This window comes from Triturus cristatus, chromosome 4_1 (assembly GCF_964204655.1).
Source record: "Triturus cristatus chromosome 4_1, aTriCri1.1, whole genome shotgun sequence".
NCBI lineage: Eukaryota > Metazoa > Chordata > Amphibia > Caudata > Salamandridae > Triturus > Triturus cristatus.
The window spans coordinates 516,477,688-516,496,348 of NC_140585.1; the positions used below are offsets into that span (position 1 = coordinate 516,477,688).

At 41.6% G+C, this 18,661-nt stretch overlaps 1 protein-coding gene across 7 annotated transcripts in view; it reads left to right on the forward strand.

The window, feature by feature from the left end:
* Positions 1 to 18,661, forward strand: part of IRAG2 (inositol 1,4,5-triphosphate receptor associated 2) — a 1,211,571-nt gene that overhangs the window by 542,348 nt on the left and 650,562 nt on the right. For all 7 annotated transcript variants that reach the window (XM_085652757.1, XM_085652760.1, XM_085652761.1 and 4 more), the window contains one exon: positions 2,135 to 2,298. In XM_085652757.1, coding sequence (XP_085508883.1) covers positions 2,135 to 2,298 — 164 coding nt within the window. The remainder of the gene's footprint in view (positions 1 to 2,134; positions 2,299 to 18,661) is intronic.

The window sequence follows — 18,661 nt, forward strand, 5'->3', positions numbered from 1 at the left end:
CGGAAGGAAAATGACAACCTTCTAAAAGTGTTATTTCTAAAATACTAATGTAAAATCCTACTTGACCATTACGTTGTCTGTTAAATGACTATTAAAATGGTTCTTTGACCTATTTTATTTCTATTTACCCCCAAAATTAATGTAGTACTTATTAAATGTGCTAGTGTAAACCTCTGGGGCAGCCAGCTTTCCACAGTGAAAAAGGTTTTTCAATATCCGCTCATGTACACTATTAAATCTACATGTCCTACATTTGAAATACCATTCACCCTGCCATATGAGCATTAAGAGCCTGCCTTAGGGATGGCTTGTATTAACAAGCATTTGCAATGCAATAGGTCTCACATTTGCGAGAGTTTGAGCTATTGCCATTTGTAAATGACAATGCCTTTTATTTGTGTTGTTTTTTAAAACTGATTAATAAAAGGCATTGTCATTTACAATGCCAATAGCTTAAACTCTTGCAAATGCGAGACCTATTGTAAAGGCTTGTTAATATAAGGGAGCATTTTCACAACCATTCATGCAGCCCTTTATAAATAAATTCCTGAGGACGCTGTCAATCCTCCATGGTGCGATTTAACTATGTTACACCTGTGCACTTCAAGTGATGCACTGTAGAACCAGGTAACCAAGTACAAGCCCACCCCGGCATCCCACATTTAGGCCTGTTACGTAATTCACAAAACACGCAGTGTGGTTTAGCATAAACGGCGGCACTCCCTCACCCCGCTGTCAATGCCTGCTCTCTTTTCTGCAAGGCATGTATCTGACTGTAATGCAATAAGTGCTGATTTAAAGCACTCTGATATCTTCTGGTAAAGTTTGCGCTATATAAAGGTGCAAACAATTACATAAATAAAATATAAATAAATAAAAATAAATAAAAATGCCTACCTGTAACACGTCCGTTCTTCTGCTGCGATGCCACATGCCTTCGGGTCCCTGTACTGATTAACTGCACCCAGGTGTGGGTAACTTCCATGGCAGAAACAACGTGTTGTGGGGCAGACGCGGGGAAAGTAGCCACTGTCCTGTGGCTGCACCATGGGGTAACAGTGAGGAGGCAGGAAGGCAGGCAATCAGTATGGCTGTCCCATGGCAGTGTAGTCCTCTGTGCAGGCCGGGCATGGGGGTTGCTGTTGGCTGACAGGAAGTGGTGAGGAGGTGCCGATACAGTATGCCTGCTTTCTGATCTTTGGTAGGCCATGGTAATAAAAAAATAAATGAGTTGGACGACCCGCCGGAACGAGATGTGCGGTCGCCATTATTGAATGTTAAAAAAAAAAAAAATTCTTTGGGCGAGCTGCGCACGAGATGATGTGTGGCAGCTATCATTTAATGTAAATACAAGAAGGCTCTCCACTGAAGGAATTTAACAATATTAAAAGATACACATTACCATCTGTTTTTTTTTATATAGTACGTACTCGACTCGGTGCGCTTTACATGAGCCTCAATTGCATTACAGAGGGACACATTTTTCATCACCTACAGGTCTTGCAGACAGCGCACGTGCACTGCCTAGGCTTGACCTAAAAAGGAAGGTTTACATTGCTACTTTAGTAGGTGGCACCATGAGTGCTGCAGCACACTAGTAGCATTTAATTTGCAGGACTTGTGTAAAGGTGGTACCATATCCTAGTGACTTACAAATTAAATGTGCTAGAGGAATTCCAATTCCAACATGTTTACAGAAGAGCGCACAAGCACGTCACCCCTGGTTGGCAGGAGAAAGGGGTGCAGAGTCCTATGGCCCACAAAAACTGGTTCAGCAAAAGAAGGCAAAGTATCTGGCGGACTACCATGCAAAAAATTGGTAATTTCCAACATTGATCATGGAAGTTCTGGCACGTTCTAGGATGTTTCCTTCGGTTTCAGTCATTTGTGTTGTGCACGGTCAGTAAGTTTTGTGTGAGCTGGTGTTTGATGTTCAACGAAGATGTTTTCATCCCTGTGGCTTGGTGTGTTGATCATCTGGATGTTATAGTATCACATTTGCTGTTGCCCGTCGTTGCTTTTGCAAGGTACCTCTGCAGACGATCGAAGTTAACTCCAGTGAGTTTGCAGTGTCATTTCCTATATTTATAGAGTAATCATTAACGTATTTTTTTTCAAATGGTCTTTATTCCAGATACTCAAGCAAGAGCTTAAAGTAAAAAGAGTTCTTTGGATTCAAAGGCTGAAGGTTTTAGAGCAACACAAGGGATCCCTGGACATTGAGTTTGCAAAAACGGCAGGAAATGTGAGGAGGCTGAGGACTGAGCTTGTACATCTGAAAAAGGCACTTTCTTCCAGGTACCTTTTCTGTAGAGGTTTCATCGACGTTGCTGCTATCATAAGACTAACATAGTGATGACACTCTAACATTCTTTTGATATCAAAATGCCTACTAACGCTGGCATAAATAATTTAATTTATGTGCTAAATTCCAACAAAAGCTAAAGTAAATGCAATGACTTGTAGGGAGCATAAGAGGACCACCGCAACCTTAAGGCATTTATTAAATTTAATAAAACGTCTTGGATAGTTAAAATGTGGATTGTGAGCATTATAGAAAAGACAATTACACACAGGCCAGATGTTTTTTTATATATTTATTCATGGTATTTGTAGAGTGCACGTCTAGCTCCGGGGCAAAAAGTGTTTACTTATAATACAGATGTAATACATATACACAGATGATGAACAGTAAAGAGACATTGATATAAATTGCGAAAAAGGGGGCAAGCACTGCCTTTCATATCACTCTAGAATATGTTGAATGTTATCTTTTGAGATACGTTGTCATTTTAAACTGATCCATATATTGTCTCTGCCTGCTGAAGTCTACCCTTTAGATGTTTGTTCATTTGCATTTCATTAAAAGCATGATACCATAACTTCTAAAGAAATTAAAATGAAAATGTGGACTTGCATATATTACTAACATTTATTGGGGCTGCTGCTTGTGAAAAATGAGATTGTGGCATGTTGCTAGATATTAAGCATATGACCTCCGTATTATTCTCCTCAAGTTACATAGAAAGCTAAAACAGTTGCACTATTCCTCTTAGCTGCTTCACAAGCTTGTGGTGTCAACTAAAGTAGAACCTTCAAGCTAGTTTGTACTATTTTTATAACTTGTTTTATTTAATGACTTATTTTAATTATTACTCAAATGAAGTGTTGCATTGACATCCACATTCCATGAATACTAACATCCGGCTCACAAGTACCCTTCTGAGCATTCTCTGAGAGGTAGTAAGAGAAAATGCATGTCTTTTATTTGATTAAGCATGTACATTTTTCGATTTAAGAGAGCTTATTGTACTAAATGGGAACGCAACTGAAGTTCTCGTTGTTGGGATCCTGATCCCGAGGCCGCCTGAAACATGTAAAAATGGAGAAACTAAAGATTTTTGGGATTCCAAACCATCCTCTTTTTACCAAGTCAGTACAACCATGAAATGTACCTCCACCGCTTTAAATGGTTTAGGGAGATGCTTGCAGTAGTACAACATGGGTCTCCTCTGAATCTTTATTTCCAAGGATCAGATTATTGAAATATTATCTTTGTACGACTTATAGGATCTAGTAAAAAGGCATTTGAAATGTATTTCAACCACGGCACCATAACACCGCCCTGAAGTCTCTTAATTGGATCCTTGGTTAGTGAAGAATCAGACTGAAGTTTCTATGTATCATATTCAAGGCAAATGTGACTCCCTTTAGAAAATAGCCTTTTCACACAGGCATAAAAGTTTTGAATCCATTTGCCCTAGCCTGTTGGGATCAAGGAGGCAGTCAAAATGTAAAGATCGACCTGAAAAGCGAACATTCAGTAACGCTTATCAGCATAATTAAACTCAATTTATTTAACCAGGGACTTGGTTGGAGCAGCAGCCCTAATTGGCCAGGGAGAACCATTTTTTTCTCTCCAATGCTCCACTACGATCCATCCAACATCTCTGACCCACAAAGATAAGCAGTAACCCACTCCATTGTATCGGAGATGGGCATACAGGCTATGCTGCAGAATGTAGTTCAAATCAAATAGGAGGGAGAAAGAAGCAGAGGTTCATTTGGCTTCCAAATGGTACTAGTCATTAATCAAAGAAAAGAGGAGAATGAACCACAAAAAGTCTCTATACTAGAGTCTCAAGCATGTTATCTCAGAGACCCTCAAACACACATTCACAGTATGCAGTAAAAATTATCTTCGCTGATGGTGGTTTGGTGCATAGTGTCATCATGGGTCTGTCACTTTAGTGCCCCGTTCTCCAAGTGACACCGTAACCTCCACCAGGAGGGAGACTGTCTCGATGTTGGCAGTGGTAAATTGTTTAAAATTATCTCCTTTCCTGTAGGTAAATTGAGGGAAGAAAACGAGGATAGGCATAATATTCAAAATAAATCGGTGTTCTGTGGATATGTTACTGATCTACGACAACTAGTGGTTGAGGTGAGATGTTTCAGCCGGGAACTGCCCGTGCAGGTCTGTGGCCTTTATTAAGACCACGAGTATGTAAGGCCTAAAACTAAAACGAATGTTCGCGATGAGAGAGACATGCAGCAGCTCTGCGCAGGACAATTTAAAGCCAAGCAAAAACATAAATCCCAAATCCTCCATCCTATGTTATAATTTGAATTTCTGCTTAAGTTATGGGTCGAAGACTGCACCTATAACAGCGTGCCGTCATGATCAGAGGGTGCTCTTCGATGAAGACATGTGAGTCAATACACTTACCTACACTATCTGCAAAAAGCTGTCCTTACTAAGGCAACTGACATGCATGGGCAGTTCCAAGCCGAAACATGTCAACCCAACCACTAGGTATCATGGATCAGAATCAACATTTTTCAAAAAGGATTGATGTATTAATGTGTGTAGGTGAATAAGGATGAACAGAATTAGTCGAAGTGGTTCCTGGATTTCTTCTTCGGACAGGTAATTCTTCTGGTCAATGGACACCTGACCGACATCACCTGCCTGGGATGTTCTACACCAATGGCTCCTGTGAACATGCAGTGCCTGTTGTGCAAGACCTGGTATGCCAAAGCTTGCGAGCAAGTGGGGACATAGACTCCAAGCAGGGAAGACCTGAAGCCAGTAGCTTAATGGCTCAGTAGCTGAGGATCCAACCAGTAGAAAGATTGAATCAAGACTAAGGAACCTGAGATTGTACCTACCTCCAGTCCTGCTTCTGTGAATCAGTTGGAGTCCTATCCATAACTCCTTCCCTCCATCATTCTAGTGCGCTTACACAGATAAGTTTGGCAGTAACAGGGGAAGGATCTTTCAGGTGAAATGAAAATGATGGATCTGATGTAGACTAGAATTGATAAACGTTCCCAAACGGCCAAAGGGCTTAGGTACTGCATGTTGAGAATATAAAAGTTTAAATGTGCTCACCCCCGTAGCATCTTGACAAAAAACGTTAGTTCCTGCTAATCTGCTCCTACTAATCTGGTTCTGAAGTACTGAGCAGGTGAAACTCTTACCTAAGTGCTTCATTTGAGGCAACTGCACTGTATAGAGGTGGAGTTTCCTTCTGGACTTAATCTAGATGAACTAAGTGGTACATATACCTTAAGGTCTGGTTCATGTGGTGGTGACTGGTGACGATTATGATGGTCTTCGTGTGACTGACAGACTTTTACATGATAATACTTTTCATTTTCTTACTGTGAGAGGCTTAGAATGCGGAGAACCTTTTTTGCCTTTATACTGGCACCTGGTGAGCATAAAGCACAATTTGAAGTGTACAATTAAAAGAGATTGGAGGGTTGTGATTTTTGGCAATGATTTTCAACCTGATTGCACTGGTTCATTGGCCGTGCTTTAGATGCTCTGATGCTGCTGGCCCTAGGCTCCTGGCATGACCAGCTTTGCTGTTGAGTTGCCCAAGTTTCTGCTGTTTCCAAATCCCCGCATTACTGGCATTGACCTGTGACTTCCTGTGAGTGGCATACGTCCCTGGGAAAAGAAGCCTGTGCTTCTCCAGCCCAGAAATGATGCTCTGTGAAGTCAATCAGCTAGTGACTCTGCAGTTCAATTCTTTCCTGTGTTTGTAACGTTTGTATCAGAACAGACCAAATCTGCCCTGCATAGCCCCTTCATGTGGGTATTTTTGTCACTCTTTAGAAAGTCGTGCAGCTTTGGTAGCTAAATTGTGTAATTTTTATCTACATGGAATCTTACTTATTTGAAATCAATTTAAAAAGCAGAGATTGCTAAACTTATGCGGTTTAGGATCCTCCTGAGCAGGAGAATTAGAATGGGGCTAAATAGGGGTGCCTGTGTCTCAGGTGGCCAGAGCGGGACACAGAGGGAAGCTCCTTATCAGGAAATCAAGAAACCCCAATTATATTCTGAACAAAGGAACTCTAAAGGGGTGGAGGTGTAAACTGGCTACAGTGAATCTCCTCGACATGCAAGAAATACTGAAAAGCATAACGGTCTACCCTCATACTCCTCCATCAACACATTCATTCTCACAAACTTCAGTCACATGTACACACTAGTTCACTCACATACATATACAAACTCTTACTCTCTTGGTCGCTTGATGATTGAGTGTTTTCTTTCTTTCCTGTTAAAAATGTGCATTGCTCACTGACCACGTTGCCTGAGTCTTGCCGTCATGTTTCTGTCTCATTTAGTCAGGCGGCACCAGCAAAACCTACCATGATGCATGCCTGTTTTTGAGAGGCTGTTCTAAAGCAGATTCTTACTAACTTGTGAATGTTCACGCAGTTAAACGCATAGGAAGCGAAACATGCACACAAGTTGGTTTTGGGAGGTCAGATAATCGTATTGTTAATTGATCTTTTGTAGTTTGTTACATTTTGTGCTGCAATTAGTTGCCTCTCAAGTGTTCCTAACAGCGATTTTTAGGTCTCGCCTACGCAGCGCGCAAGTGCTACTTAGAGGAACCTCTTGCCATTGCTTCGTACTTTTTGGGAAACTTGTGCATGTTTTGCACTGTTTCCAGTGAGTACTCGTGCATGCAGAGCGTTTGCCTTGCGGAAGCGAGCAGCAGTGCCATATGTTTGCAATTATCATGCCTTGCTGCTCGCTCCCGCAAGGAAAACGCTCTGCATGCACGAGTACTTTAACTTTCACGGCTGAAGGGCCGCGCTCATCTTTCAGCGCTTGTTTTTCTTTTCTTCCTTGAGGCTATTGAAACACTTTGACTGCTATTAGGGATGGTAACCACTAGATGGCATTCATCCCGTAACATGGTCCACCGGCTGCTCACTGCCACGGAGAGAGCTTGACTATGCCGTGCTGTAGTATTCTGTTTGTCATGAAGTGCGCCATGTGTCACTGCGTCTCTGAGTTAGCTGGTATCCATGATTCCATCTTGAGAGGAAGCCGGCCCCGTGTCCTTGCTGCTTCCAAGGCTTATTTCTGTGCGCATGGAAGCACAGCAGGCGCTCGAGGCCGCAGATGCGAGTGTGTTCATTGTGCACAGCGGCGGCGGGTAAACTCAGTCCAGGATTACCTCACAAGCCGTGTCCGTGTTCAGATGTCACATGGAGAGAAGGGAGTGCTAATAATGAGGGCATCGATACTGCGATCAAAGGGGGGGTGGGGGAGTTTGAGGAGGGGGGAGTAGAGAGTCAAGGAAGGCCACAACAAGCCATGTAAAGCAGAGGGTTTTAGATATGCAACTCACGCGAAAGCAAAGAGAAACGCATTACCTACACCCACTGAATGTATTTATTGGCTTGAATGCCTTTACAGTTCAGTCATCATGCAAGGTGGCTTCCTGTGCTGTGAGCACACTGTGTTTTTTGCAGTCGCCACACTGCAAGCTCTTATTAGCATCTTACCCGCGCTAAACTAGTCAAGTTATAAGCATCTAAACACTAAACTCTATACCTAAAGGGTCTAGGAAGATTAAATCAACAAGATTAGTTCTATGTCATAAAAGGGAGACTAGTGTTAACCTTTCGCAGTGCTACCTGTTTGACAAAAACTCTGCCCTCGGTTCTACGAGTTGTAGATATGCATGATGTAGTATCTTCATGTAAGGTTATTACTGTTCTCCTGTATCTTCTAACTAGCTGCTCAGCCAGTGTGAGAGTTCCATGTGGAATGTTGACGTGACTGGAATGTTGGAGGTTGGTGTGGTGTGAGACAGTTGAGAGGATGGGCTGAGCAGCTAGCAGGCTGCTCCTGGTGGGGCTAATCTATGGACTTTACTAACTTAATAAATACGCTTAAGATCTATCCTGGCTACGTCTGCTGTCTCACATCAACCTATGGAACCAGGTCACTTCACATGAGTTCTCAGATGCGTAATTCTTTCCTTGTACAGAAATGCAGCAGCCGTGCTTTTCTAGAGGCCCACTCACATGCTTTCACTTTGCTTTATTTACCCTTGGGATACCTTGTCCAATGTATATTCGTCGGTGAGTAACAGTGAGATGCATGTCTTGCACAGATCTGAAGTGCTTCAATATATGAAAAGGAAATGGAGCCTAAGCTAACCTTATAGAACTCTCACCTGGGGCCCTTTACATAATGAAGTTTAGAAAAAAAGATTACATGATGTTACCTACTAAGGGGAATGTGATTTTGAGGGGTTTGTACGTCTGTTGTCACATGTGAGGAGCTCACAGAGGCCCACACACTGTTCACTATCCAAAAGTACATTCAGCCTTGTGAAAATAAAGGCTGTTATGTTGAAGATGGAGAACCCCCAAAATAGGTGTTGAAAAATGGTGGCAGCGTTTTGTTTTCACCGGCCATTCGTCTTTTGTATTTGTTTTTTTGTGAGAAAGCAAACAAACGGATGTACTTGTGCTCTGAACTTGCAAAGTCCACGTGATGTGCCACAGAAGTAATTAAACCCTCTGTATGTTGTGTTAAGTATATTCTCAGCGGTAGGACTCTATACAATGACTCATGTCTTCAGCCCATACCCTTGTGCCATCTGTTATTTGAATAGAGGCCGTGCCCCCTGCCCATTAAATTCCTCCGTGCCATCTGTTGATGCAGACACCCTTTGTTTCTTAAAGCCTAGAAAGAGCCCAGCTCTGATTTGCACTTAGGTTGTACCTTTACTTCCTTCAGTAGTAGTCTCCTTCCTATTCTTTGCCGTAACTGGGTAGTGTGCAGTGCTCTTTTCAGTGCACTTTTAAATCTAAAAGCGACTTCTGTAATCCTTGATGGAACTTGAGACAGAGCATTCATGGAGCTCTTCACAGATTCTATGGACCAATTCAGCTCGACTTCATTTTAATGGTTGTAGAACGGCCAAGTCTGTGAATGAACAGATTCAGGGGTGGTGGGGTGGTGTGCGTGCGTCATGGATAAGCACTACTAAAAAAAATTATTTCTACAATTCCATGAAGGAGAACTAGTTGTTGCCCAGCTTAGTCTGCCACTAATTAAGCCAGTGTTTGGGCTCTGATCCCATTTTGCTCCTTCTTGACTTGAGAAAGTTGTGTGACCCGTGTGCTCTTTCTATTTGCCAAACTAGTGGGCATCTAAAAAATCATCCAACGGCTTGTGTTTAAGTTCTGTAATAAACACATACACCGGGATGAGAAAGAAAGTACATATCTTGAGAAATGTGTACTTCTCTAGTGTTCTCTTAACTGTATATTCTTTTCACTATGTAACCCCCACTCATATCTTTCAACTCCTTTTTCAAGAAAAGTTGACTTTCCCTTTGCTTCAACACAAATTGCTGGATCTTAACGCAGTTCTAAAAAAAAAAAAATATATATATATATATATATATATATATATATATATATATATATATATATATTCACTTAAAAAACCATAGGTTTCACACACGTTATAGTTAGGAATTAGCATTTAAAAAAACCTTGCAAATTCACTTAAAAATCCATAGGTTTCACACGTTACAGTTAGCTGGACATTTCCCTCGTAAAAAAACAATGAAATTCCCCCGTTATAGTTAGTGCAGGCGACTATAACTCACGCGACCGCAATCCTCTGCTGATGACGTCAGATATTACATCACTGTATTTAGACACCTATTTACCCATGTCATTTCTGACTAATTATGTAAATTACAACTTACATTACAATATCTCCAGAAAGTAATATCATGGTCTATTGAATCAGTATATCACAGCGTGTTACATGGCTTCAGCATAATCTGGTGACTACAGAGAATTTAAGTGAGATGGTTGCATGTTTTGAATCTCAACCTACGTTAGGTTATGCATTGGCATTATCAGAATGTTTACATAAATGACCGTAGAAAAGGATGTTGGCTTATTACCTTATAAATCAATTGTAGCATCAATGCATTTCTACATGTGCAGATACATGAATTACGATTGCAATATCTCTACATTAAGCTCTATCACACCTACTCTTTACAAACACGCTATGTTTCTCCATGTTTTTAAAAAGAAATTAATTTAGGCACTACCAGTACCATAATGCCTAGCGGCACTGTCTCAGGAAGTGATGTCACGAATTATTTGAATGTATGTTTATAACATCCTGAATACCTTTGAGCTAATGCTAGACTCGTGAGCAAGGTCTCTGCTGAGACTGAAACGCGTAGAGTTGTTTTGATTACTGGCATGCTGAAAGTAAAGATATTATAAGACACGATCACTTGTGAAGCCGTTTCCTTTCCTTCTGGGAGTGCGCGAGGAAGCCTTCTGGGCAAACGAAATGAAATAAGCAACGGCTTAACCCTGCCGTATCTTGAACGCACCGCCGTAGAGCGCCCAGGATTCCTGAAGTGGGTTGTGTTGGAAGATATATATATATATATATATATATATATATATATATATATATATATATATATAATCTACTGGCGACCGCCAGTAGATAATATAAATATATATATATATATCTATTCACTGAAAAAACCATAGGTTTCATACAAGTTATAGTTAGGAATTACCATTTAAAAAACCAATGAAATTCCCCCGTTATAGTTAGTTCAGATAACTATAACTTGCGCGCCCGCAATGCACTGCTGATGACGTCACATATTACATCACTCATCACATGGTCAGTGACATCACTCATGACATCATCCTTGTGATAGAGTGGCGGTCGCGCGAGTTATAGTTATCTGAACTAACTATAACGGGGGAATTTCATTGGTTTTTTAAATGGTAATTCCTAACTATAACGTGTATGAAACCTATGGTTTTTCAGTGAATTTGTACGGTTTTTTAAATGCTAAGTTATGTATGTATTATTTTTTTATATATATTTATTTTACAATATGCTACGTATTAAAATTATTATATTTTTTTGGCTTTTCACCGTGCCACGCCCCCCCCCCCCCCCCCGGCGATTTAAAAAAAATCTGTCTTCGGGGTCCTTCAGGGACCCCCTGACAAAGGCTAGGGGGTCAGGAACTCTCTACCCTGCCCCCTTTTCACGTTCGCCACCTTCCTTTTTAACTCTCGCACTGAAAACAAACAAAATGGCGGCCGACACTTCCTGATTTCGACCGATTCGAACGTTGACTAACATGTAACCACCAATCAGAATTACGCTCGCACACGTTAGGGTGCTCGCACGGTGCGCGCACGGTACGCGCTTATAGATATTTATATGCTTTTAAAAGCTATTCCCTGACCTGAGGACTACCTCTCTGCCAAATTTGAAGTAATTCTGTTCAGCCGTTCGGGCTGTACCTTCGACTAAATGTCCTATGGGAAAATGCATGGGGAAAATGTGTTTTGGGACCCCCCTTTTTTCTCAGCCCTCACTTGACGAATCGCCCCAAGACTTTCAGGGTGGGAGCTGAACGGAGCGCCCCATTAGTTTTGAAAATTTCACGAGGATTCGTCAACTGGCGCCAAAGTTATTCAAAATAGAATTTTCAGATTTCCTATGGAAACACGGTCCTAACTATAACTATCTACTGGCGACCGCCAGTAGATAATAAATATATATATATATATATATATATATATATAATCTATATCATCTATATCCAACCTACTGGCAGTTGCCAGTAGGTAGTTCTAGTTAAGACCTATTTTACATAGGAAATCTGCAACATTCTATTCCCAATAAGCCTTGCGCCGGTTGACGAATCTTCGCGAAATTTTCCAAACTTTTGGCCAGCTCCGGTCCGCTCCTATCCTGAAAGTTTCGTGGTGATTCGTCAAGCGGGGGCCGAGACAAAAGGGGGGTCCCAAAACGCGTTTTCCCCATTCAATTTCCCATAGGGCCTGTTGACACAGCTACAGCCCGAACTGCTGAACGGAATTACATCAAATTTGGCAAAGAGGTAGTCCTCTGTTCATACTCGTGCCTTTTGCATAAATGGTGTAAAGCCGTTCAGTAGTTCCTGAGAAAATTAGACAAAAAAAGATAGATATATCTATGGCCTCGGAGGATCCGCGCACCCTAAGCGCACCCTCTGCAAACCGATGTTTACATGTATATGTGTGGAAAATGAGAGGGAAACTTTGCCATTCTCTGGTTTTGCTGACAGGTGCAAAGTGCAGAGATTCTGTACAAGAAAATCTGGTGTGTGACTGATATACTTCTTAATCTACAAAACTTGAAAGGTGAGTTATTTAATTGTGAGGGGGTGTATGTGGTCTATTTTGATTTTAATCAAACTAATGTGTTTCTCCTGCTAAAGTGCAGGGAGTACTTTTTTTTGTCTACAATCTTATTGTCAGTGTGTGTGCATGTAGAAACCATTCTGTGATAAGCATTTGTGTTTTTCATGTGGTTGCAGACAGATAACTGTGCTGTTTTTATATTTTGGTACAATTAGAAAGCAGTCATTGTTTATGAATTTGCAAAATGAGTCCTGTTTCTACACTAAAATGTAGTATTCGTAGATTAAGAAATGTGTTTTGGTATAGTGCAAGGGATAGTGTTGTTGGTCTAGAATCACACAGTGAGTCTGTCTGCATTTAGGAATCATTTTGAGAGACGCATTTTTGTACTAATGTGTAGTAGAAATGTTTCTGTAATGTGTGCAGTCACCTTAGATCTTATAGACTGTATTTTGTACAAGTGATAGTTGGCTGTCTACAATCACACTGTGAGTCTGTGTGTATTTGGCTAACCATTGTGAGAGAAGCATTTGGAAACATCATGTTTTTGCTGACAGATAACTGTTTAAAAACCTGTCATGTTGGAAAGTTTTAGTAGCATTAAAAAACAGTCTTTGCTTATGCATTGATAAAATGACTCAGGCTTTGACACTAACGTGCAGTACTTAAATATGTAGATTGTGTGCAGTCCCCTTACCCCTTCCACAGTAGTGAATCAGTTTTGGTTAACTCCTAGTGATAGTGTTGATTGTCTAGAATCTCACTGTGAGTCTGTGTGCATTTGGATAAGGATTGTGAGCGAAGCATTTGGTAACATCGTGTATTTGCTGACCGATAACTGTTTTAAAACCGGTCATGTTGTCAAGTGTTTGTAGCATTAGAAGCCAGTCTTTGCTTATGCATTGATAGTGAATGAGTTTTGATGAACTCCTAAGGATAATGTTGCTTGTCTAGAATCACACTGTGAGTCTGTGTGCATTTGGGAACCACTGTGAGAGAAGCATTTGAGTACTTGACATCTTTGCATACGCATAAATGGTTAAAAACCTCTTCTGTTCTCAAGTTTTGGTAGAATTGAAAGGCAGTCATTGCTTATGTATTCACCCAGGAACTGTCCTTGCAATACTGTAAACATTCAGTTAATATCCGAGTAGTAACGGAGTGAGGCAGGCCTTAGCACATGCATTGATTCAAATGCTTATCCACTATGCATGCAGGTCTCTAACCCCCTACACACTTGTCTTTCACATCTTCAATATCCCAGTCAGTATTTATACAGTTTCCGCAAACACCCTGTTACTCCCCTTACACTTCTCCAGTGACCCATTCAGTACCATGTACTAATCCGTTTACTGCGCCAAGAGCCAAACACTTATAAATTCGCTGAGGCACTCTCCTTGTACTTCTCTAATGATTTAGTCAGTACCCAGGTACTTATGTAGTGAACCCGGTTTTAGCACATGGACTACTTCAAATGACTATCCATTATGCATGCAGGCCTCTAACCACCTATAGAATTATCTTTCACACCTTCATTTGCCCAGTCAGTATCTATATACTCCAATACACACCCTGTCACTCCCCTTGCACAACTCCAGTGACTCATTCAGCAGCATGTACTAATCTATTCACTGTGCCAAAAACTTAAGAATTATCCAGGCACTCTCCTTGCAGTACTCTAATGATTCAGTCAGTACCCAGGTACTCATGCAGTGACCCTTGCCTTAGCCCATGGACTGCTTCAAATGTCTGTCCAGTATGCATGCAGGCCTCTAGTCACCTACACATTTGTCTTTCGCTTTTTCAATTAACTAGTCCGGATCTAGAAACTCCAGTAAACACTCTTTCAGTCCACTTCCAGACCTCTAGTGACTCATCTGGCACTATGTAATAATCTATTCACTGCACCTAAACACAAAAACTTAAAAAGATTAACCCAGGCACTCTCCTTGCAGTAGTGTAATGATTCAGTCAGTACCAAAGTAATCATGCAGTGTCTGAGGTTTTAGCTCATGGACTGTTTAAACGTCTATCCAGTATGCATACAGGCCTCTAGTCACCTACACACTTGTCTTTAACTTCTTTAATTAACTAGTCAGTATCTATATGCGTCAATAAACACCCTGCCACTCATCTTGCACTCATCCAGTGACTAATCCAGTACCATGTACTAATCTCTTCACTGCGCCAAAACTGAAAGACTTAAAAGTTTTACTCAGGTACTCTCCTAGCAGTAGTCTAATGATTCAGTCAGTTTCCAGGTACTCATGTAGTGAACCATGCATTACCACATGGACTGCTTCAAATGTCTATGCAGTATGCATGCAGTCTTCTAACATACTAGACACTTGTCTTTAACAGCTTCAATTCCCCAGTCAGTATCCATGTACTTCCAGCAAACATCCTGTCACTTCCCTTGCACTGTTCCAGTGATTTATTCAGCACCATGTAGTAATGCATTCACTGCGCCAAAACTGAAACACTTATAAATTCGCCCAGGTATGCTTCTTGCAATAGTCTAATTATTCAGTCAGTACCTAAGAACTAATGGAGTGAGGCAGGCCTTAGCACATGGATTGATTCAAACGTGTTTCCACTATGCATGGAGGCCTCTAACTACCAACACAATTGTCTTTCAGACCTTCAATTTCTCTGTCAGTATCTATAAACTCCAATAAACACTTTAATTGCACACCTCCAATAACTCATTTGGCACCATGTACTAATCTATTCACTGCACTAGAATGCAAAAACTTAAAGATTCACCCAGTCACTCTGTTTGTAGTACTCTAATGATTCAGTCAGTACTCGGGTAGTTTTGCAGTGATCCAAGTGTTACTCTATGGACTGTTTCAAACGTGTCTCCACTATCCATGTAGGTCTCTAGCCAGCTACACACTTGTCTTTCACACCTTCAATATCCCAGACAGTATTCATACAGTTCCCGCAAACACCCTGTCACTCCCCTTATACTTCTCCAGTGACTTATTCAGCACCATGTACTAATGTATTTACTGCACCTAAATACAAATACTTATAAATTCATCCTGGCACTCTCCTTGCAATACTCAAAACATTCAGTCAATTTCCAAGTACTATTGGATTGAGACAGACCTTAACATATGGATGGATTCAAACACGTATCCACTATGCATGTAGGTCTCTAATCACCTACACACTTGTCTTTCACACCATCAATATCCATGTTGGTATTCATTAGGGGTGGGCGGAATTTGCGTAATTGCGTTACGCAAATCTCCGCGAAACGGTAAAAAATCTCCGCGAACACGCAGAAATTCCGCGAACACGCGGAATTGTTTGTTCGCGATGCTTTTTTCCTGTTCGCAATTGCTGTTTGCATGCTCGAGGAGAAATATCTCGCGAACATGCATTTTGAGAACGCGAACAAGCAAAAATTTCGCGAAATCGCGGAAAGCAGACTTTTGAGCAATTTCGCGTTCTCCGCGGAACGCGAAATTACGCAAATTCCGCAAATTCCGCGAGCGGAACGGAATTTGCCACCCAGGCCTAGTATTCATACACTTCTAGCAAACACCCTGTCACTCACCCGATGTGTCTTCTTATAGTACTGTAATCTTTCAGTTAGCATGTAGTCTTTTAGTGAGGTAGGCTTTAGGGCATGAACTGCTTCAAAGTAGTATGCACTATGCATGTAGTGTTTTAACCATTGTCACACTTGTGCTTCAGGGCTATAGTTTCTTAGTCAGTATTTATATAAAATGTGTTTCTACAGTAATAGAATAGTATAAATTTGAGTGTTATTAATATACATTTATTTGTGATTCTTTTTTACAGATGCTGTTTTTCAATGTTAAAATAGAGAAATCATGCCAGAAAAAAAGAAAAGAACAGAGACAGGAGAATTACTTGAAGAAACATCAACCACAAGTATTGAATGAACAAGATAATGTGGCTAAAAAGAAAAAAATCTTCTGGTAAGAACACAAAGCAATTTAGTAAAAATGTTTGTAGGACCAAACAGAATGTACAGAATGCTGAAACCTCTGAGAATGCTTCAACTAGAAAAAAAAATTCAAAATAAGAGGAAAAGCAAAAAAGTAAATGGACAGTCAAATGAGACAAAGTATGGTAAAAGAAGGCAAAAATCAGTATAACGAATTACGCAAAACAATATTTTACAAGAGTAGTACATGATTTGCTGAAAGATGTGAAGAAATATTCAAAGAGAGCTCTATTTTATAAAAAGAAGCATATTGAAAACATTGTTGAAAAGGCTTTTGAAGTAAAAACGAAACTGTTCATTTTAGTATTGAACAGAATTCGATCACTAGATAAACCAATCCATTTAATGAAGGCCAAAAGTAGGAGGTAAAGAATAATTAATAGAAAAAAATGTTGTGATGTTTTTTTGGGAGAATGGAAAAACAGTTCCAGTTCAGAGCCTTTCTTTAATAAAGAGTTATTTACAGAGCAAAAAATAATTGTTTGTAGTTGACACCAGTGGTCGAGGTTATGAGGTTAGAGATGGTTGTTCAATTGAGAAAGAGAAAATGGTTGAAAGAAATGCAGAAGAAGTGATAGCTGATGAAGTTCTAGGGAGACGTCCTAAACATCCTGTGTACACTTGGGATTGCAGTAGTATTTGTAGTGTACGACAAGAATCTATTGATAAATTATGTAGTTTTTTACGAGCATATAGTAAAAAAAGTGTTAAACAAAAGATTAAGGTGTTGCAAGGACTAGACCCTTGCAGAGTGAGAAAAAATACTGGTTTGCAAGGTCATTCTCTGGCTTGTCTTTCTAGGAAAGTTTGTCAAAGTGTTTTTCACCATTTCTGGATGCTGGCAGTACATCATACTCCAATGCGGATGTTAGTGAGAAGATTGTATTATGCAAAAAGTCCAGCACTAAAGTTAAATGAGTTGAGCAGTGCTCTTTTGCGTGGGTCAGTATCAGATGTGAAGGTGGTTTGTGATGATATTGAGTTTTGTTACTTTGGTCCTCAGCAAGAGAGTGCAGAAACTCAATCAATCACATAATTTGTAAAGCGCACTACATACCCGTGAGGGTTTCAAGGTGCTGGGGGGGGAGCTGCTGCTATTGGTCGAAGAGCCAGGTCTTGAGTCGTCTCCTGAAGGTCAGCAGGTCTTCGGTTTGTCGTAGGTAGAGGGGGAGGGTGTTCCAGGTCCTGGCGGCGCGATGGGAGAAGGATCTGCCTCCGGAAGTAGTTCTCCGGATGCGTGGGACCGTGGCCAGGGCGTGGTCAGCAGAGCGGAGTTTCCTGTTGGGTACGTAGAAGGAGAGTTGACGGTTTTGTGGAGTGCCTTGTGTGCGTGGATCAGGAGCTTGAAGGAGATTCTTTTGTCGACGGGGAGCCAGTGCAGGTTCCACAGGTGGAGGGTGATGTGGTCGCGGCGTGGGACGTCGAGGATCAGGCATGCAGAGGCGTTGTGGATTCTCTGTAGTCTGTTGATGAGCTTGAACGAAGCTCCGGTGCAGAGGGCGTTTCTGTATTCGAGTCTGCTGCTGACTAGGGCCTGGGTGACTGTTTTCCTCGTGTTTGTCGGGATCCATCTGTAGATCTTGCGGAGCATGCGGAGGGTGTTGAAACAGGTGGAGGAGACTGCGTTGTCTTGTTTGGTCATGGAGAGTTTCGAGTTAAGGATGACTCCCAGGTTGCGTGCGTGGTCGGTGGGGGCTGGGGGGGACCCCAGTGACATGGGCCACCAATAGTGGTCCCATGTGGAGGGGTTGGACCCGAAGATGAGGATTTCCGTCTTGTCTGTGTTCAGTTTGAGGCGGCTGTCCTCCATCCAGTCTGCGACGGCCTTCATTCCCTGGTGGAGGTTGGATTTGGCGGTGAGGGGGTCCTTGGTGAGGGAGAGAATCAGCTGAGTGTCATCGGCGTAGGAAATTATGTTGAGGTTGTGCTGTCGGGCGATGTGCGCTAGTGGTGCCATGTAGACTTTGAATAGCGTCGGGCTGAGGGAAGATCCTTGAGGGATGCTGCATATGATCTCGGAGGCCTCGGTTCGGAACGGGGGGAGGCGGACTCTCTGAGTTCTGCCGGAGAGGAAGGAGGTGGTCCAGTCCAGGGCCTTGTCTCGGATCCCTGCATCGTGGAGGCGCGTGCGTAGTGTGCGGTGGCAGA